Source organism: Ursus maritimus, unplaced genomic scaffold (genome assembly GCF_017311325.1).
Source record: "Ursus maritimus isolate PB19 unplaced genomic scaffold, ASM1731132v1 scaffold_20, whole genome shotgun sequence".
Lineage (NCBI taxonomy): Eukaryota > Metazoa > Chordata > Mammalia > Carnivora > Ursidae > Ursus > Ursus maritimus.
In genome coordinates this window covers 42,005,087-42,027,312 of record NW_024424453.1, presented here as the reverse complement: position 1 = coordinate 42,027,312, position 22,226 = coordinate 42,005,087, and the positions used below count along the sequence as shown (strand labels likewise).

Sequence of the window (22,226 nt, the reverse complement as noted above, 5' to 3'; positions counted from 1 at the left end):
GAAAATAGACTTTGAAGTTTAAATATAGTTTCCATATGCCTGTCTTGCTAATTTTTATATAATAAAAAACTTTTTAATGGATGTATTCCATTTCTTTATTGGATTTCAAAGTATGTTAAAGCAAGAATGAAATGATTATAAATATCTTATTATTATGCTCTCACACTGCCAGCATAACAAATGATTTCATATTTTTTGGCAAGATGGCATTCCCTGCTACAAGCTCAGACGTAACCATTGTGGTTTTCAAAATGTATTTCCAGAATACTTGAAAGTTTATGACATTGCAAATAGTAAGGAATGTTTCCCCTTTGGGGAACTTTAAATCGCAATGCTAACCCAGGTCAATGCCTTTCAAATAAAGAAGATAAAAACAAGCCTAAACATTATCCTATCTTATTTGCTGTAGGTTAAAGACCAGATCAGTTTTCTGCGTCTGCTAATTACAAAGGAAAACTGCTGAAAGTAAACCTGAATCAACAAACACACACGCAAACAAACAATTCTTGTCCGCATGTTTATTTCCAAGTCAAACTCCCTTGCAGACTTACGCTGTGATAGGTGCCCTGAATCGCAGGGCCAGATCCCTCCCGACAACCGCACATAACCTTACAGGGGAAACTGCTTACTTTTGGCCAGTGGTGGCCTTTCCTATCCAGTTTCCATGGAGACAGATCTTGGAAATCATCTAAAAGCAACTATTTTAAAAGGCAGGATGTTAAAAATCCTTACGCTGTCTTCATTGATTTGACATCTGTTTTTATCAAAACTGAGATAGTAATCTTAAGACAGCCAGCTGAGAATGAAATCAGTGCTTCATTTCCATTGCTGGAAACCAAAATCGATATTCGGGCACCTAAGGGTGACCAACGTACATATGTTACCTTTTAGTACGAGTCTTTGTGTGCAATTGCTTAGGTAAGACCCACACAGCCAACTCAAGTTCTGGATTTAATTCTGTACTTAGGATTTGACGGCTTTGTTAAAGAAGTGCTTTGACAATCAGCATATAGCAACTTTCAAAAACTAAACAGCTGTCTTCTAGAGAGCAGACAGGGAGTTTATGTGGATCTCCTTTGGACTTCCATCTTAACAACCTCAACAGTTGCCAACAACAACAAAAAAAAATGTGGCTGGGGACAGCAACGTGTTGTCCCTCAGATGAAGTTATACTCCCTACTGTCATCAGTGAAACATACTGGTTTTTTCAGCAGTAGTGGTAGATGAAATCAGAACCATCCCTACTTTCTCTTATCTGGGTCTCCTGGCTCCTAATGGCAAGAGGGACTGATCAAATAGAATTTAGGGTATTGCCATGTATCTAAGTATACTCATATGTTCGGGGTTTGCAAATTCTAAAAGAAAGCTTTATGTTTTGTGTATTTATTTTGAAAATAATCTTTGAGTATATTTTTAGCATTTAGGGAAATCTCGTCTTAAGCAGTAATATATCAAAATAATTTGTTTTTATAGTAAGATATTATTTAAGTCACTGCAAATGGCATCCTCTCAATTACTGATGGTCTGCTGACCTATTCTTGGAGATACTAGAGAGTGTGTCTTTAGAAAGTTATCCGTATATAATGCAAGCTCAAGAAACTCTAGTATAGAGCCTAGAGATCAGATTTCATTTTTTTCTGTTGTGACTTTGTGTGGTATAGCAAAAACAAACAAAAAATAAGCTCTTAGATGAGTTGTGTTGAGAGACTCACCTTTTCTAGAATCAGTTTCTTTATCGGTAATATTAGGGTAGCTTATGGGACTATTGTGCTAAAGGAAATAAAGTATGCGAAGTGTTTATAAAGTGTTAAACTGTAGTAATGCTAACGGTGGTGTGTTTGCTCTAGGATAATGGTTGTGTTAAAAGGCATACTGCCTCAGAGAATATCTTTGCATGTTACATAATGTCTTTAAAATCTGATTTCCTTACCTATAAAATAGGACCTGTTTTATAAGTTTGTTGTGGGGAGAAAAATGACATAAGACACATAAAGGAGTAATCCTAGTAACTGGCACGTACAAATCACAGGTATTAATGTTCTATTCTTAGTATTATTGTCCTGGGATATAATATAGTAACATTCTTACATCTTCAATCGAACTCTGCATGAGTCATCATTCTGTGTAAAATTTAAAATTCTTCCAGCAAAATTTTAAAGATGGGTGCTGTCTATACTGACAATTATTCAATAAGATAAAATAGCTTTCTAATACTGCCGTGTATATGAATCTTAAGTTGACTGTTAACTTATTCAAGAAAGCCTTTATGAGAATTAATTCAAGCAATCAGGAGCACTAAAAGCAATTCTAAGCTATCGAGAGGCTTATCACATTAAATGAATAGCAAGAATAAGAATATTTGAATTAGTAATCTGATACTGACAGCTGCCAGTGTTGGGGTAAGTCTCTTTTGAAGGAACCTGAGGACCCACTGGGACTTCACGCTTTCAAAGTTTGCTGTGTACACTGTTAGGTGTATCAGAGAAGTCTTGCTTCTGCCTTTCTCTCTGGCAATTAGAATCATGCAAGGCAACAACTAGACGGTTCTGGGCCAACACTGCCCTCTGGTGTTTGATTTAGGGAAATGGTAACTTCCAGTGCGGAACAGTAGGGAATTTACCAAATCCCCAAAGGTATCTCCAGGCACTTCTCCCATCCCTTCTCCACTCCAACCAATTCCCTTGCTATGAAAGTGTGCAAATAACCCTTCCCTTCATCGTCTGGTCCTCGTCTTAAATTAAGCTCATTCCACTTTTGCTAATCTCTCATGCACACATCATGTATACTTATTATCCTTCTCATCTATCTTCTATTTGCTCATTAATGCCAACAAATCTCTGTCTCTCTCTGTTTCTCTCCCTCTCTCTCTCCACATTTCTTTATTTCCCTTTTCATTCCATGTAAAAGGACAGCAATAATTATGACTATTTGCTGGGAATAAGGAAGTGATTACATCTGGAGCAAGGTACAAGAATGCTATAGTATTGACATAAAAAGAGCTCAGTAGAGATTCAGTGCTGTCAACTTACAGAACCTTCCAGAGTATACTAAAGGGCTTCAGACCCTCCAGTAGAGTCTTGGCTCCTCTGTAATTAAACCTGCTTTGACTCAGAGTCGAAGGACTGATGAGGATTATAGATAAATTGTTAAAACATTTTTCAATTATGTTGTTTTTCTGTTTATAGCATTACAGTGCTTATTAATGGGTCCCATATTCTACTGTGTTTAGACTGATGAAGAGTTTTTCTTTGGCTATAAACTCAGCAGTTATGAACCCCTGTTGACCCTATTCATTTCTCTATTACCTTTTATACATTCCGCTACTTCATGAAACTTGAATGAATAGACATTTCTTGTATTAGCCGGGATATAGTAAGTTATATTATACTAACAGATACGTCCCGGAATCTCTTTGCTTGATACAATAGAGGTTTATGTCTCACTTAGCTAAAGTTAGACAGGTCAGCTGGCCCTCCTACATCTTGTGGCTGTGCCATCTGGAATGGGTGGAATCCAAGCTCTTTGCCCAGGGGGGACAGGGATGGAGGAAGCATGCTGGCTTTGCATTTCCTCATCCTCGGAGTGACACATATCATTTTCATGGGCCCAAAGTAGTCACATGGCACCAAACCTAAATTATAAGAGAGTATAGAAAAATGGAGTGGGGGTGGGTAAATAATTGTCACTACCACATTGCTCTTTCTTTTGATATGAACTTTGAATTATATTCTTGTTTTTTTAATTTGTTTGATTTGTTTGATTTTGTTTTTAATCTTGAAAGCACCTACTACCACGTTTTCCTTCTCACTTAGCCATCTTCGTTCTTACTGATTCTTTTTCGTCTCCTTCCAGGTCCTCTCCATATTTTAAACAAACCAGACATTATTTGCACTGAGCTCCCGTATCATTCTTTGCTCTCTTATCCTTCTCCCAAACTTTACTTCATCCTTCTGTGTCTTTCAGGATCTTTGGTTTCTTTGTATAAATTCAACTGCAAAGCACTACAAAATCAATTTTTTAAAGTCCCCGGTTTCATCCAATCACCATATTTTCTAAGACTTTAAAGTGACTTCCTACTAAGTTGTTAAATCCAGCTCATCCTGGCCCAGCCCCAGTGTGTACTCATTCATTCTTTTCTTCTTGACAAAGTTGGTCCCTACAATCTGATCTCTCTCTATGCGGATATTTAAGAGCATTCACAGACAGACATCTAACTATGTAGTAATGCAGATACATACTTCCTGTTTGAAAGTATCAGATCCTTCTGGACAAGGGCTTTGCTTAGGGTGTTTAGCCAAGTCCTGGGCATGACGTAAGCACCTAAACATTTGTTAGAATGCATCTTTCCTTGTGAAATCTCTTCTTTACCAATTCAATTTATACGTGCAATTTAGTTGTTATATGAAAAATAATACCAATAAAATGAAAGACTAAGATAAAATGGAAGCAGCCTTTTGAGAGAGAGAAGAGTAATATATTCCTTCTGGATTGTGGAATGAAAAATTATCACACCTCGTCATGCTATTTGAAGTAAAATTTATATTCTCAGTTCGTCCCGTTGAATTAATATTGTTACACTGACCCTCAGTAAACGCTTCCTGGGAGTCATCTGTGCGGTGTTCACAATTTGCTTATAATAATTGTTTTCTCATTTTACGCAGCTTCCTCCAGCCCTGCACCACAATTTGAAAAGAAGGGTTATAGAGAGATTCAAGAAATCCCTCTTCAGCCAGCAGAGTAACCCTTGCAATCTGAAATCTGAAATTAAAAAGGTACAGTATTCGACACCTGGCAATTCTTCTGTGGCTTAGCAAAAACACAGCCAAAGAGTTACATTTTATACCTTCTCTGCTTTATGCTTTAAACTCCATCCTCTATTAAAGAATGTTATCACTGTTTGTTTTAGTCCTTTCAAGCTGCTATAAAAAAGACACCATGAACTGGGGAGTTGATAAACAGCAGAGATTGCTTATGGTTCTGGAAGCTGGAAGTCCAATATCAAGGTGTCAGGATGGTCAGGTTTGACACAAGCCCTCTTCCTGGTTACAGACTTGTGACTTCTCTTGTCCTCATGGGGCAGAGGAGGCAAGGAAACTGTCTGGGGCCTCTTCATAAGGGCACTTTTTGATACGAAATTGAGGATGTCTTTGCCTCTGATTTTCTCACCTTAATTTCTGTGGCCATCATCTCAGAAGATTAATAGAAAGTTCTTTCGGTATGATTGCATGTTTTCCTAAGAATAAATGTTATTAAATATCTTTAATTAAAAAATATATTTTAGCCTTTTTAAGGATAATTCTGTTCGGTATTTTATTAGAATGTTCTCCAACAAGCCTCTAAATTGAGCTGTGCCACTCTGAACAAGTCGTTTAACCATTGGAAGCTGTGGTTTTGATCACCTATGAGGGTGGAATGAACCACCGTTGACTGTTGCACCACGTGGGGATTGTGCACTGATCCCCTGCTCCTGCACAGCTGAAAATCTTTTTTTTTTTTTTTAAAGATTTATTTATTCATTGTAGAGAGAGAGAGAGAAAGAGAGAGAGAGAGAGCACATTAGCACATGCAAGTTGAGGGAGGGGCAGAGGGAGAGAGGGAATCTCAAGCAGATCTCCTGCTGAGTGTGGAGCCCGCCGCGGGGCTTGATCTCACGACCCATGAGATCAAGACCTGAGCCACAACCGAGAGTCAGACTTTTAACCAACTGAGCTGGCCAGGTGCCCTGAAAAACCATGTATAACTTTTGACTCCCCAAAACCTTAACTACTAACTGCTTACTATTGACCAGAAGGCTTGCATAGCGTAAATAGGGGACTGACACACATTTTGTATGTTATATATTATATACTGTATTCTTACAATAAAGTGAGCTAGAAATAAGAAAATATTAAGGAAGAGACTCATAAGGAGGAGAAAATACATTTACAGTGCTGTACTGTAAGAAATCCACATAGAAGTGGACCCATGCAGTTCAAACCCGTGTTGTTCAAGGGCCAACTGTACTTCTAAGCTTCTTTCCATCTTCAACATTCTATAATCTCCTAGACCTCAGCTGTTAGTAAATATTTCTATTCACATACCCACAAACTAAATCACAAAGAAGTTAAATCAACCAGACAGAAGGAAAACTGTTTATCTCTAATTAGCACAACTTGATGACAGGAAATCCCTGTGTCCTGGCCCGCAGCCATTTCCATACAGGTCCCCTTCTCCTGTCCCGGAAAGACCTGAGGCCCAAGCAGTTTGGGCCTGCTCCAATTTTTATCTATCTATCTATCTATCTATCTATCATCATCTATCTATCTATCTATCTATCTATCTATCATCATCTATCTATCTATCTGTTTTATCATCCACTTAAACTTTGAAACAGTCATGTGACCAATGAACTTTTTCTTTAAAGTTTCTTTCTCCTTTCATGGATCCAGTCTTACGCATAAATGTGCTCCTTATTCGGGCAGTATGATGGGCTCTTTGATAAGAAATGCAAACAGTGTGTTTGCTCTGTTGCCTTGCCTCCCCGTCTGCACCTCCACAACCAGGAGATGGGAAAAGAGATACAGCGGCCCGTGAACAAAACAGAAGTCCCACCTCATCAGAGATAAAAGAGCACAGTTTCTTTCATGGGTTGTGTTGGCAAATCAGGCCAAGAGACAAAGCTCAAGGAGCTCAAAACAGAAGTGCGTGAGACTGCAGATATTTGCTTTATGATATTTCCATATTGTAACGTGAATACCAATAAATATATTTTAGGAAGACAGAGGCTCCAATCTCCCATGAAAATATTCCATGTTGCTAGGTTTTAATACTCTTATTAAAATGATACGCAGAATAATCCGGTTTGGACACATATTTATTTTAACAGAAACCCCAGCTTTAAGAGATGGAAGTACCCGCAGCAAGCTTCCTGCTGCACGGCCGTGCCTCCTTCTTGGCTCCTGACGCTGTGATTTCCCACCCGCACACGTCCCTAAAGCAGATCCCGTCCTCTTTTGTTCCTGATGTTTGTTGGTTTGCATCCCTTCCTTGCTGGGTTTCTTATCTCTCCTGATAGAAAAAAAAGATTCTCTTTTGTTAAAATGGCCCCACCTGCCTTGTCGGCCTTCCCCTGTACCGTGGCGGCCCCTCTCAGAGCTCTTACCTTCCGTCCTTGGTCTGGGGAGTGAAAGGGGATTCATGGGGCAGTAGAGGGCGTTCAGGGACCTGGGTGAGGGAACTCAAGGGGGCAAAGACTTAGCCTCCCTTTCAATGTTATTTAGAGGCACATTAAATTCTCCTGTGAGGAATGCTATGGTCCCCTTCTGTGATAATTACAAGGTTGTGGTGGTTCGTACCATCATGGTGTTTACCTTCCAGGTCATGGAGGCAGGCTTCCTCTCCTGGGCGCGAAACAGATCTTCTGCCTGGAATATTAACATGCTTCCTATTCTCCACCACTAAACCGAGAGGCCAGCTCCTCCATAAAAATCTCTCTTGATTTTCCCTGTTCAGAATTCACCCCTTTCTCTGTGCTTCAGGCCTTTTTCACTCACATTGCTGTGTTCTAAATAGCTTTTTATCTAGCTTACATTTCTGTTTCCCCCAAAGGCAGTGAGTGTGTTGCATTCATCTTTGATTACCTACAGTCTTGCACAGTGCCTGGCACATGGTAGAGCTCAATGTGTGATCGTTGAATATAGAATATTCTGTATTGATAAATATATTCTGTATAATACAGTCTATATTGGTGCTATTCTATGTAACATATTATATGACATATATCATATTTGTATATTTTTATATGGATATAGAAAGAAGCCCTCCTGCCCTCATCTAAACACAAATGAGAAGAGTCTGTGGCCTCTGTTTTTCTCCCTTTCTGGTCTAATCTTTTGTTTGTGACAATTTTTGTTCGGAAATGGCCTTTTCATCCCCTGGATAATCTTGGTGGAGTGGCCAGTTGGCCTTTGACCAACACTCTCACCCACCCCAGGGCCGTGGAAGAAGCAAGCAGTGCTAGTTCATCAAATGCATTTGCTTTCCACCTCCCCTCTGAAACTTGTCCTGAAATCCAGGGGACTCCTTGTCTCCAGTTTGAGGAATCATTATGGGATGACCGTGCCTTCTGATGAATGGCCTGAGACCCAGCAGGATATATAGAAGAGTGAAAAAGTAGGAAAGCCCCTCCTAAGAAACTAAGCTCTTTATTTATGACTTACCTAAGCTGATCTTCGGTCCAATCTGCTCAACCTTGGCTAAAAATTGTGAGGGGAATAAAGCGTGTGAGTAATTGTATAGTGTCTTGGGAAACTAGGATTTTCGGCATGGGAGAAAGGAGAAAGAGAAACAAGATGGAATTTATTAATTCAAATTAGGATTGGAAATGCCAATATGAATGCGTATGAATTCATGATAAATCTTTAAAAAAATACACGTATTTCCTAATATTTTCACTAAGTTGTCTAGAACTAACCAAGCAGCAGCGAGCTCCCTTAGCACCCGTGGCTCCTCGGAGACGGAGCTGACTGCAGCTGTGGAGCGGGGACGAAAAGCTTAGGGGGGATGTCTTGACATAATAGGTGGTGTAGTGAGGATGCCATCAAGGATTCCTGAGGAGGTGTCAAAAAGACTCAGGAGCCGACTTAAAGAGGCTCCCACTGGCTATCTATTGGATAACTAGGGCATCAGTAAGAATAATTACTGCAATGGACTGAAAGCATTCACTAAAGTTTATATCTAAGAGTTCATGACAGTAAAAAAAAAAAAAAAATCCCTCATTGGTTCCCTTTGGAGGATGCCAAGTAACCGACTCATTATTTTGAAAATTATTTACAAAAGGAAAGAATCAAACATTTATTCTGCCGTTGCCTTATGAATTCTAGCCCAGGTAACTAAATAGATGAGGGGGATGTTTCTCATTAGAGTAGTCCTTCAGCTAATAAGAACCAAAGGAATAAAAAACGTCGCCACTCTGCAGCCTCTCCTAAAATACCGGATCTAGACATCATCACCGGTGGCTTGCTAATGTCACCAAAAGAGGGGCAGCCAGACGTTACATGGCTCCTGAAGTTCGTGCGGTACCATGTACGAAGTATATTTGCTAGAGGCTCGGGTCTGCCTCTGAGGAAGCCTCTATATTGGAAGTGGGCGGACTGTGGTTTTTGGAAATAAAGTTACTGGAATAGAACCACGTGCCTTCACTCACGTATTGTCCACGGTCGCATTCACCTTATAGGCACGGTTGAGGGGCCGTGATGCAGATTACACGGCCTGTAAATCTGTCAGTATTTCCCATCTGACCCTCTACCGAGGAAGTTTACCAACCCTGGCTCTGCCTCTAGCTAGGCACCTGTGGCAGATGCATGGGACGAGAGCACGTGCGACATGACACCATGGGGATAAGCCAGAAATCCAGACTGAGGAGTTCTACAGGAAAAATGACATTTGTTCTTAAATAAAGAACTTGCAAGGAAAGGCGAGCACTTCTCTTTGGTTCCTCATCTGTACTTCAACTCAGATCAGCAAGGTCAAGCTCACCCTATTCGGAGCTGGCAGTCTCTTTAACTCCTAACTCCAGGTTTCCGGCTCTTTTCCAGTTAGCAGATTGCTCTTCTCCTCATGCTTCAATTAATGTCTTTTGATGCACGTAATAATTACGCCTTATATTTGCCTAGCCCGGGTCAGGGCCCCATGGAGGCATCATAAATCAGCAGTGCCCAGTGCCAACCTGTTTGGACCGAGTGGAGAAGCTCCTAGAGCAGGGCTCTCCTGCCCGGCAGGGTCAGGCCACTATTCATCTTCTCCTTCGATACCACCTTCCGTGTCCTGGGAGGATGAGCTCGTGGTTGTAAATAGCATAGCACAGTGGTTTTCCAGCCTTTGTTGAGTTTTGGAATGCTTTGTTAGAAACACGATCTTTGATGGAAATGTAAACAGCAAGGCTGCTTCCGGGGCAGGGAGGGGGGAGGGTGGGGATGCACCGTGCATCTCATGGACTCGGATGATGGGCCATCCCCGTGAAGGGGCCCATGCGTATGTGTGTGAGTGCTTAAGTATCAGAGAAAAGTGAGTATAAATACTGGACATGTCTGTTAACAAAGTGGCCTATAAAAACCTAATAAAAAAGAACAGATAGGAGCTATAGGTTAGAAAAGATGAAAAATAAGACAATATATTATGTCTTAACAAGTTATAACTCAGTCGAAGAGGACAGGAAAATCTAAAGGAAAACAGATCAGAGGACTGGTGAGTGACATGTGATGTGGCATGTTAAAAATTTTCTCACTTCTGGCACCTAATTTCATTTACGTTGTTTCATTTCTTTTCTACCTCAGCTGATTAGATTCCAAATAATTGGTGTCGTTGTTCTGCAGCAAAGATAACCTCATTTTATGATATGGAAGAGAGAAGATACAGTTCGGGGAATTTAATGAAGATTACAGATTTTTTTTCTCACGTAGGTTTGGCCTAAAAAGTACTATATTCTCAATAGAACAATGAAGTGCTAAAATGGCCCAGTACTTGCTCAAAATCAGTAGTAACAGCGATACAGTCTGTTCTCTTTAATATTTGCTTGGCTTTAGTTCGAAAGTGTGTACGGTCGTTTGCTCTTTAGAACCGTAGGCACTTATTCAGGGCGGGAGAGCCCTTTCACGTCCGTTCGGAAGGAGGGGTTAAGCGTTCTGCCACACAGAACACAGATGACGCAGATGGGAGTACCCCCCTAAGCTGAATGTTTGAGGGGCAAGAGAGGGCCCACACGGCACTGGCCCAGGACCCTGCCAGCCCTAGGGCTGCTGCTCGGAACCGTTCTGTGGTAGCGTCCGTATGCCCCCAGAGGGGTGAGCGTTTTCTTGCCTGTCTGGTGTGTCCAGAATTGGACTCACCACCTCCTTCTTCCTCCGTACGTCATCATCCCTATCGTGGGAGGCATGCTTTCCTTCTGCTCAGTCTTGAAGCCTTGCAGTCACGTTCAGCCGCTCCATGTCATTTCTTTTGTCCCATAAGTCATTAACACCTGCGTATCTTCTTCGTGGGGGGTTTTGCTTACCTTTTGATGTTAAAGCCCTGGGTTAGAGCCCTGGCCCTGCCACTTACTTTCAGTAAGTGTCCCCATCTGTAAACCCGAGATAATGCTTCCCTTAGAGGTAGTTGTAAGAACCAAATAGAACATCCCGTGTGTCTAGAATGTTTAAGTGCGCAGTAAGTGGCTGTAGGAGCTACTGGTGTTATTAGGGAGGGTACTCGAGCTTCTCTTGGCTACCACCTAGTTCAAGGTCTTAGCACTTCTCTTTGGCGTTGGAGTCACAGCTTCTTTGCTGACTTCCTTGTTCTCTAATCCATCTTACCCGACCGAGTTTCTAAACACTGGCTTTTTTCTTTTTTCTTTTTTTTTTTTTTTTAAGCATACTGAAAAACCTTAGAAGCCTCCAGTTTCCTTCCTCACCGTCTAAAGCCTGGCATGGAGCTTTCTAGGCCCGCATCATTCGCCGGAGCCTCCTCCAGCCCCATGCAAGACTGTTGTGCACATTGCCTCCAGGGTGATCCTTTCGAAATGGAAATCTGACCGTGTCACACACGCACCCACGCAGACACACAGAAGCTGTTCAGGGGCTCTAAGTATAAACTGCCGAGTTGTCCCCGCAGTAGTCCCAGTCCCGTTTGGTCCAAGCCCTGCTCCCCTGTCCGTCATCCTCTCATACCTGTCTTGTTCTTCCTGGTCTCACAGCAGCCACAGGTGCCATCTGTCCACCGTGCAGCCTCCTCCTGAGTCTTTGCAAATGCTTGTGTTCCTGCCTTTCAAGATCTTCCCTCTCCATCCTTTACTCATTCTTTCTCATTCTTCCAGCTCTCAGTGGGTCATTTTTTCAGAAAAACTGTTCCTAAGTTAAACCTGCCCGTTACCTCCTAGACCCCCAGGCCCATCCTTCAATGCATTCAGCACAGTTGCAATTCCACATATATCCGGGTGGATGCTTCACAGCTACATTCCTCCCTAATTAGGCAGTAAGCTCCGAGAGTGCAACTTTTGGCCACCGTTGGTTGTTTTCATTGTTTGGATGTGTGCGTGACACACAAGAGTTGATAAACAAATCCCCGCTGAATTAACAGCATTTGTGTCCCTCACTTCACTATAGAGCCCCACACCTCTGTAACATGGGCTTATGGCATATCCCTTTCATCCCCTTGCTACTGGTAGGCAGTGTCCAGCCTTTGTCCCCAAGTTCCACTCACCTGGAATGTCTGCTTTGCTTCCCTACATCCACCCAAATCCAGCCTTCAAGGCTCGGCCCCAGTGTTTCTGCTACAGAGCTTCTGGAAATCATACTGGTGTTCGTGAAGCATACTTCCTTTTGGAAGCTTAGAACTCCCAACCTCATTTGACACTTCATTGTTTATTCTCCTTCTTGTTCATGTACATTAGCCTATTTTTCCAGGCAAATGGCAACCACGTCATTGCTGTGTCCTCCCTGGTGCCCAGCATGGTGCTGATAAGCCGGAGAGATCATTGGTCTATGTGATCCAATGGTTTTCATCTCTGTTTTGCAAAACGTGCTCAGAGCATGACACAAAGGGGCACAAAAGATGTGCTGAAAGAATATGTATGTCAAAAAACTGAACTGCAAGAAGTCCTGGGAAGTTTCTGGAATAAAAATAAATGTATCTGGGATTCAAACACTAGACTAATGAATGTTAGTCCTTGCCTTCATCCACCCATCCCTGAGGATTTGCAGTTCTTAAGCTGAAGGAGACTAATGTAAGAGGCACCGGCATCCTCAAACACTCCTCTCTTCAAGCTTTGAATCAATGAAGAAGACTTGTCCTTGTCTTCGTAAAATGGCCATCTTGACCTGTCCAGCTCACAATCCACACACTTCACTGTGCAGCTTTAAACACCTTCCTGTCTGTGAACAAGTTAGGATTCCAAGGTGTTTACTTAATAATTAAGTTGACTTAACTAAGCTTTCTATAATTAGGATGAGCATTTCAGGCAGCCAAATTACTCCTATGCCCAAGCACGTGAAAAACAATCCCATCTGAAGTCATTTGGAAGGCAATACCAGGAAATCATTTTCAGCATTACGAGACATATTAAGAAACTTTGTTGGAGCAAACTACTAGCTTGGCTGTGAGAAATACAGAGTACTTAGGCCTGCCTCTGTGGCATCCTAATAGCACTGATGAGGATGTTGTTAAGTGTGTGACTATCGGATCCCCTGCATTGCAATGTGTTGCGGTCTTACGATCTTGTCATTTTACAGATGGGTTATTAGTTTTATCAGTTGTCACTGAAGTAAGGAAAATGAATTTTCAAGAATAAAAAAGGATAGAACCATAGTTTTTTTTCTAGACTGTAGTATTCATTGGCAACATGGAGACTGGAAAACAGAGAAATAATTTGTGTTAGTAGTGTCCAAAGTACACAGATGGAATAATGATGAATTGCTCATAGCAAATGTTCTTATTAAGGTATAAATGCAGAATGCATCCAGTGAGGTACCTGTACACCCCCGTGGACTTCTGTATACACATTCACCCAGGTGACCACTACCCACGTCACTAGGCAGAACATTTCCAGTACTGAAGAAGTCTCCTGCTTGCCTTTCCCTAGTCATATCCCACCCTCTGCCATGACATAATCATTATCTTAATCTTCATCGCCATTGGTTAGTTTTGTCCGCTTGTGAAAATGCCTATACGTGAAGTTATACATTACGTCTTCTTTGGTGTTTTTGGCTTCTTTTGCTCAACATTCATTCATGTTGCTGTTTCTTGTGCTTTGCAGAATCCCCTTGGATAAGCACACCACAATCTATCTATTCTTCTTTCTGTAGATGTTTGGGTTTTCTCCAGTTTTGGGTCAGAAGTCCTCATTTCTCTTGTGTGTATACCTAAGAGTGGGATTACAAGGTCATACAGTAGACCTATATCGTTGACTCTTAATGAATACCCTTCCCAGGTGATTGAACAATGGTGTGTTTTAGTTCATGAGCAGAGTATATGAGTCCAAGGTAACTGCTGTTGCATGGTCTAAATTGTGCCATTTGTGTCTGGTTTATTAATAAGCAGTGGCATTTTAAAAGTATGTTCTATTAACATAGGCATGAAAACTTGACCAGCCCAAGTGCTGGTTGGAATTAAAGGTAAAAGAAGGTTGAAAAATGTTCATAGCCTAAAATTCCACTTAAAAAATTCAGCTTTGTGGGAGAGCATCAGACGGTTGGAACCTTAATAAAGTCTGTCATTCAGTGAATTACTGTCTCCTTTAGAGTGTTGGGGATTAATGTTTGGAGATTAAAATTAAGCAACAGTAATTTAGGAAAATGTGTTAAGAAACTTGTTTGCCTTGGTCAAACAAGAAGGCATTGTTTAAAGGAGATACACAAAAAACAATGACGATGTGAACTAAGCATATCGATCTGCTGGATAATTAATTGAGTTTATTCCTCATATGCCTGATGCAAAGAACGTTTTGAAGTCCCAAGCCTATGCCATTATTTTTCTATCCATTTTTATCTTGCTCTCATAAAGCCGTAAAGTGCAGAGTTGTTTTTATTTTTTCATGTGACCAGGGAATTGTCTACCTTACTTTCACTGTAATTTGCCTGCCTCCGATTTAGAAGTTCTTTTGAAAGGAAGATGTGCCTTTCTCTATCTACAAGAGACTGAAAACCACAAGCACTAAATTCTCTGTGTCGAGACATAGGGAAAGAGGTCTCTTGTCATTTGCTTCTGACTATAGAATAACATGTGGCTTTGCCTTTTCGGTTCCAGTTATCTCAGGGATCTCCAGAACCCATTGAGCCCAACTTTTTCACAGCGGATTACCATTTATTACATCATTCATCATGTGGAAACAGCCTGTCCCCAGATGACCCGACAGGTAATGGTCTTCACCACAGGAAATCTGGCTTTCACGAAGAAATATATTGTTTGGATCAACAGCTATCCTTAAAAGATTATCCTCAATTTAAAAGAAAAATAGAGCTTATTTTGATTATCTATGGCAGTAGTTGGAAGGGATATACAGTACGAATATAGAAATTCCCTGTGAGATTTATCATACCCTGTTGTGGCAGCTTCCTTGATCATTTGTTAATGCCATAATCAAACAGCAGAATCCGTGTGGGTGAGTTGTATTTCCTTTTATTTCTTCTTATCTGATGATAGGAAATCAAATGCCCCAAAGCACCCAGGAAGATAAAAAGCAGAAATGAAGAGTTTGAATATTCAAAATGGAGGACATTGAAACTTACCTGAAGAATCCACATCAGCCATATTTAATTTGTTTTGCTTTGTTTTGCATAAATCTCACGTAGGGAGGCTAGGTAGCGCGGGGATTAAAGGAGCAGATTCTCCAAACCTGGATGCCTAAACTTGAATCTCAGCTCCCGCATTTAGTAGTTGACCTTGGGCAAATTATTTGACCTCTTGAACCCCAGTTTCCTTGCCTATAAAATGGGGGTAAGCGTGGTACTTACACTATAGGGTTATAATGAGGATCAGGGTAAACATATAAAACGTGCTTGACCATTAGCAGGGGCTCAGCATCATGTGACTCTTCTCATGATAACTGAACTCTCAGAAGAGGTTTTCAAGCTACTCTGAGGTTTCAGAGTTCCTAAATAATTTTCAAAGCCCTATAAACTATAGTTATGTCACAAAGAGGCATGGATAGAAATGACGGTTAAAGGGAGACTCGCCATCCCCCCACTCCTCAGTTTAGGCAAATCATTTCATGTATTAATTCTCAAACTTTCCCTGCATCTTGGCCTCCTGGGATAAAGCCAACCTGCAGGCAGAATTTTGTTTCAAATAGTCCCCGAGAAACCTATAAGATCAAGATGAACCGCCGTCTAAAGTCTTTTGCTTTGAAAGCGCCCCCAGGGCAGGGCAGTGAGTCTGTAGGCCGACCTTCTTCCAGCAGCGATTCTGATGAAACCAAGAGCTCTGATGGAACTCTCAGAGCGGCCTGTGAGGGAGCTGGCAGGTGTCCAGGGCAGCTGGAGGGCCCACCCTGGGCTGGAGCAGGCAAGTCCCATCACAGCCGGCTGGCCACAGGCTCACACGGCAGAGCCTGCAGGCACTTTGGGGAACACCTTGGCCCAGAGCTTTGAAGAGGAGCTGCCAGGATTCGTCAGCCTCATGCCTCCCCTCCACTTCAACCCATTCCCTCTTGTGCCTGTGTGGAGGGGGCTCCTGGGCCTCCCTGCACACACCAGCGCTGATGGATTGCAGTGGAAGCTGGCCAGCATCGCTTTGGGTGGCACTCAGTTGGGGGAGGGCTAGTATATCACCCTTAGAACACACATCGAAGAAAGCATTGCCTCCTGGCGCCAAGTGTGCTTTATTTCCCTCTAGGCAGTCACCGGAAGGGGCCAGGTCTTCGTTGTCTTTCCCTATTTCTGCCTCCCTCTAAGAACTCATTTCTTTCTAGCGCATATGTACTTGTTTTGCTTGTAGCTTAAGGAGAGTTTTTTAATCAGAAAGCTTGCCCATCAGGTCATTTGTGTTGCGAATACTCCTGACCTGTCCTTAGTGTTCACATGCATGGGCACACGTGTGTGTGTGTGTGTGTGTGTGTATGCACACGCCTCTCTAACTTAATTGCCCAATTTATACCCTGAGAAATGCCCCAAAATCTTTGTGTATTATTTTGTGATGGCCACCCCAAAAACAGCCAGTTATTAAAGGAAGAGAAACAAAGAGTTTGATTATTCAAAGCAAGATAATTTGAAATGTGCTAAGAAGTACTCCTCTTCATCATGACTAAATAGTTTTCACTACAGTTGAGTTGTAATTGTCAACAAAGTCCCACTAAGAAAATGGGAACCGAAGATGAGACTTTCCATCACCTATCTATTTCAGGTCTACGCACCAGCTCTGATGTGGAGGAGGGAATAACATATGAACAGATGCAGGTGAGGTTTTTGCAGTGCCTTTGAACAGTTTTCTTTTGTTGCTTTTAATTCAGTATTAACCCGAATTTTTTTTTCAACTTCAGACTGTGATTGAAGAAGTCCTAGAGGAAAGTGGTTATTACAACTTTACATCTAACAGGTGAGATCTAGAGTTTTCTTTTAAATGTGAAAGATCAATTGAGATCGTTGGATGTTAGATCTGATTATCCTGGACTCCAGGGTTTTTTTCCAACTTTCATTTTAAATACTTGTGTAAAATATCTTGGCTTACACTCAGTATGACCATGGGTAGAATGTATGTTGCCCATCTTTTGTATGGATGCAGCTGCTGTCTCTCTGCTGAAAAAGAAAGGGCAATAGCTTAGCGGTAATTTACTCCCAGAAAAAATAAGAAACATAATAAAATGGAAAAGCATTTTTACGGTTTGTTTGTTTTTTTTTTTTTTTAATTAAGCATTTGTTCCATTCTAGTAGAGCTGTAAACTCAGATTTCCATCACTGAAATCTACCCATTATTTGTATAGAACGCAGGGGGAAATACAATGACACAATCACTTCTGGTGAATTTAAGATATGTTTGTGGATAGGGATTTGTTGTTATGTATTGCCATTTGCTTACCCTAAGTAAGAAACCTCAGTTTACTGGGGCTCTGTATTACCTTCTCACATAAGAACTATTTGTGCTCTAAAAATACAGTGTTTTTTCACTTCTGTCCAGTTCTGATTCCTCCATTTTCCTGTTGGGCACAGTGTTGGCCACACAGATTTGAGTACAGTTAGTTTACTTGAGAGGCAATTCTGGGAAATACTGGTAGGGGAGTGAAGAAATAATTCAGTGAAGGTTTCATTTTCAAGCAAGTAACCATTGTGGCTGGCTGGGGCTAGATCCCACTGGGGAAATCTGAGAGCCAGTATAGAACACATACTTCAGCTATCCCACTCAAGGGCTGAGGGAGCTGGGGTATTTGTCCTGCCGTTTCCATTGGTCGTTGTTTGCGGCCTTTCCCCAGAGAATGTTTGTCCCCTGGCATTTCTGGCCTTCTGTGAGAGTGGACAGAACAGATTCCAGAGGCCAGAGAAATCCTCAGGAAGTGAAACGCAGGCTCTGGCAGCTGGAAAGCGGGCCAGCATGCTGTGAAGGGGTGTGGATGAGGGGGGATGTGGGCACTGACAGTGTCTACACGCGAGCTGTCTCTTGACTTTTCTGAGAAGCCCCTCACAACTGAATCGTCAAATTGATCATAAGCAGCCACGTCCACGTTCTGTGTGGCTCCATGTTGCTTTAGTTTGTTCTCTCTGAAGTGGCCTTTAGTGCCCGAAGGAACTGCCTTCCTTTCCCGCTGCTGAAGCTGTCCTGTGACCACTATTTAAATCATCCCAGAAGTCATCTTCAAAGGTATTAGCCATGGTAAGAGAAAGAGGCCTCAAGAGCATCCTGTTAGGTTGTTATATGGAAATTAGATTCTTTTTTGAGGTTAGTTCAGGCTCCAACTTTTTTTTTTACTTCTCTTATTTCCATAAGTTGTTCATACAAATCACACGTAAGATTATTCAACTGCTTGCTCTTTTGGCTTGATAATATATTTCCAAAACAACCCTTACAGATTTAGTTCTGTTGTGATTTATAACTACAGAGAAATGATGAATAATTCTCATTTTCCAAAGGTATATTATTAATAGAAATCACCATCTTTATAATTGCTCACCTTTGAATTTTCTTTGTCTATTCTTGGGCCGAGTACAGAGTACATCCAGCTTTCCATGGATAAGATGAGCGTCTTTGTTCGTAACTCTTAGCTCCTTATTATTTTAAGTGCCTTTGGCTTGGAGTGGGGGCAAAGGTCGCTTTTGTCATTAATTTGTCTGCACAGTCTCAGAGACTCAGGAATGAACGGCTTCATATTTTTGTAGAAACAATACTAAATATCAGTGAAAAACCAGGTGTGTAAGGAAGTTAGGGAAGCTCTTACAAGAGCTCGTATTTTTTCTTAAAAAGTAATTTTAGCCTTATTTTTAAATTTACTTTTATCCCTTTTCAGTTCTATCCCTAAGTTTTAAAAAATTCAAACATTATTTCTACTTCCCAAGCTGCATTCCTATATTAAAAGACATTGCAAATTTTCTTATTCTAAGGAATAAATAATAAGATGCCTAATAATGAAGAAAAAGTTATTTACAGCTATATTCAGAACTGTGAATAGAATATGGAGACATGGTTTAAGTGATCAAATTTAAGAAAAATCTGTTGGATATGACATACATAAAATGTTCTTAAAATACTCCAAATTAAAATGAATCACTCGCAAAAAATTCTTATTCCATGATATTCTCTTTTCATCTTCTTTTAACAGTGATAGACTATATCTTGAGAGAAGACTCTTCACAGTTTACTAGTAAAAATAACCCTTGGTTGTGCTTGAAGTACTTGTTTACTGGTGTTCCAAATTAATTACCAAGAAATAAGCCGGCCTCCACTTAGAAGCACCTAAGGGTTCACAAGCTGGAAATACACATAATTCCAAATATGAATCAAATCAGCTAGTCAGTGATGATTTTTCCATAGTCAAAAGATAGAGGATGCTAAATATCACTGGACATGAACAAGGATTTAGAATCAGTAGGATGTATTTTCCCTAATAGATTCCATAGAATAGCCAATATTACCAAAGATGCTAACAGGTGTTCCCTGAAAAATAAAATTTTGTGATCAAATATATTTGGGAAACTCTGAAAGTACAGTTTTCCATTTTTAGAGGATGTTTACACACGTTACCATATTACATGGTCTGAGATGTGCTGTAAGAAATCTGTCAACCTTGTTTCCCCCAGTATTTCTTCAACCTTTCACACGCAACACAAGTTCAGAAAGCTTCCCCCGCGCTGTGGTTAGAAACGGGAAGCATTGTTTCAACGCCCCCACCAGTCACCTGCATCTACCCAGAGCTGCTGTTCTCATTGTCTTTGTCATCATCCTGATTGTCATTGTCATCGTCATCGCAAAATGTCATCAGTGATCTTGGTCACACAGAGAATTGCATACATAATATCCGTATTACTGAAGTTTACCACTTGGACAGTCAGTTCAAACTTAACACGCATCTACCGAACACCCAGACAGCAGCTAAAGCATGAAGCCAAGACACGCACATTTTTAGCATAGGTCCCAGGGTGAATATTTAGTTAGGGATAGAGAGACGCCATCATCAAACTGAAAGCCTCAGCATAAAGCCATTATCCATTTGTTCCTGCAACTGTTTAAATAATGGGGACACTGCTTGGACTGTTGGCTAGGAAGATTGTCTTGGGCACAAAATGCTGCATTAGGAAAAGGAAATAGTAGCAGAAACAGAAATAGCAGCAAGGAGCCCTAAGCAAAATGGGGAAATCCTCATTTCTGGGCTTCCGGGAAGGGGAGGTGGAATGAGTTGAGAGGAAGAAAGTAGGGTAAAGACAATGAAACGAGTTCAAAACAAACCTGGCCAGCCCAAAGCACGCTCTGGTCTTGAGCATTTGCAGAGATGTATGATTAATTTATATTTTACATTCATGAACCTTTAGCTTCCTTATCAGAGGAGACAGCCTAGCATGCCTTAATTTTATCATTGTTGTTTGTGAGAGTAAAACTGTTTGAATCTTGTGGGTGAATAGACGTTAGGCATATCCTCCTTATATATTTAGGGGTACACATTAACATTTTTAACAATGGAATCTGCATTGAGAAGTAAAATTGGCAAGAGAAAAAGAAATGTACAGTTTGCATTGCTTTTCCCCCCAATTAACTGATAACATGTAAATTAGATGTTGAAAACTTCAAGCTACTTTGAATGGGTGTTTATTTTTCTCCTATAAAGTGTTATCATTTCCAGCGAAGTTTATAATTTGAGAAAGACCCTGTTAGCACCAAACTTCAGCAAAATGTGGCTTTCTAAAAATGTCCCATCCTATTATGTTTAGAATCATCTTTCTTCACTGGGATTTATTTACATATATCCCTGAGCTATTGCTTTTGAAGTTGAATGTGTGAAGTCAAATATATGTGACTATAGAGAACTCTTTCCACTTCTGAATCTTCTAGATATCATTCCTATCCGTGGGGGACCAAGAATCACCCAACCAAAAGATGAAAACCCTGCATTTTGAACAGACTTCATTTTCCTAGTGAAGTTCAAGTTCTGGACTTCAGCTCTACCAGATGCCCAAGGATTGGGAGCTGCTGGAAGGGTGTGGAAAAGAAAAGACCAAGATGCCCTGGCCCCTCCAGGGCCTCTCTCTGGAGGCCCTGTGCTAGGTTCTGGGGCCACGGCAGCGTGGGAAGGCTCTGCTCCCCGGATGTGGTAGACACAGGATGACAGGGCTGTCAGTTATGCTCCCGGGAGAAAATGCTGCAAAATTCATCTGTGGGGAAAAAACTTGCACCTCACAGAACTTTCCTCCAAGTTTAAAAAAGAAACAACAAAAACAAACAAACAAAAAAAGTCATATTTTTCAACAGAATGTTTTATATTTAGGATTGCAGAAACTATGTTTAAAGGCATCTAGCCTTCTGTGTATAAAAATAGTTTTAGAGAGAGAAAATTACAGGCCCCAGAGTAATAATATATTGGGCAATTCACTGTATTCTTCCTTTTTTTTTTTAATTTTAAAAGAAATTCAAAATAGGTGATTGAATTTTGTTGTTGTTGTTGTTTTAAGGAAAGGATTGGTTCTCTCTTAACCAGTGGGTGCTAGTGGTCTGAAGACAGTAGACAGTATTTGTAACCTTTGCACAGCCTCTGGGAATAACTGTCAAATTGTCGGATGTAAACTAGACTAACAGAATATATTGCTGTACAGTGTGTGTATATATAGACATATATATGGGGGGAGGGAGGAGAGGTTTTGATTAGGCTAATGCTTTGCTGCTAATCAAACTTATAGTGTTTTTAGAGCACTTTGAAGAGTTCATAGAATCTATGAAAGAGATGCAATATTCCTTATTCTAAGTCCCTTCTCACTAAAATCACCTACACTGTTTTAAAATTTTTATTGTTTGGGGATTTAAAATGAAAACAAGTTATATAATAAAATATAAGTCACTTCTTTATTCATTGCGACATCCCTAAAAAACAAGAAATCAGAATGCCAAATAGTGTTCCATTCCTATGTAGGGAGACTTTATGATGAAAATTTTCTAGATTCTTATTGGGCTAACGTCTCTTCCACTGGCTTATAACTGGTGTAAAATCCAGAAATGCCCTTATTGCCAAGTCAGACTGCACTTCTAACTGCTTAAAGAACATTTTAATTCTATATAATTAGTAATCTGAAAGCTGAAATTATGCTTTT

The 22,226-nt window shown here is 40.8% G+C and overlaps 1 protein-coding gene across 1 annotated transcript in view; it reads left to right on the top strand.

The window, feature by feature from the left end:
• Positions 1-21,937, top strand: part of NEK10 (NIMA related kinase 10) — a 199,701-nt gene extending 177,764 nt beyond the window's left edge. The window contains exons 33-37 of the mRNA XM_008709406.1: positions 4,662-4,772; positions 14,755-14,863; positions 16,849-16,901; positions 16,985-17,040; positions 20,977-21,937. Of these exons, the coding sequence (XP_008707628.1) occupies positions 4,662-4,772; positions 14,755-14,863; positions 16,849-16,901; positions 16,985-17,040; positions 20,977-21,025 (378 nt within the window). The 3' untranslated portion in view covers positions 21,026-21,937. The remainder of the gene's footprint in view (positions 1-4,661; positions 4,773-14,754; positions 14,864-16,848; positions 16,902-16,984; positions 17,041-20,976) is intronic.
• Positions 21,938-22,226: the final 289 nt, after the last annotated feature.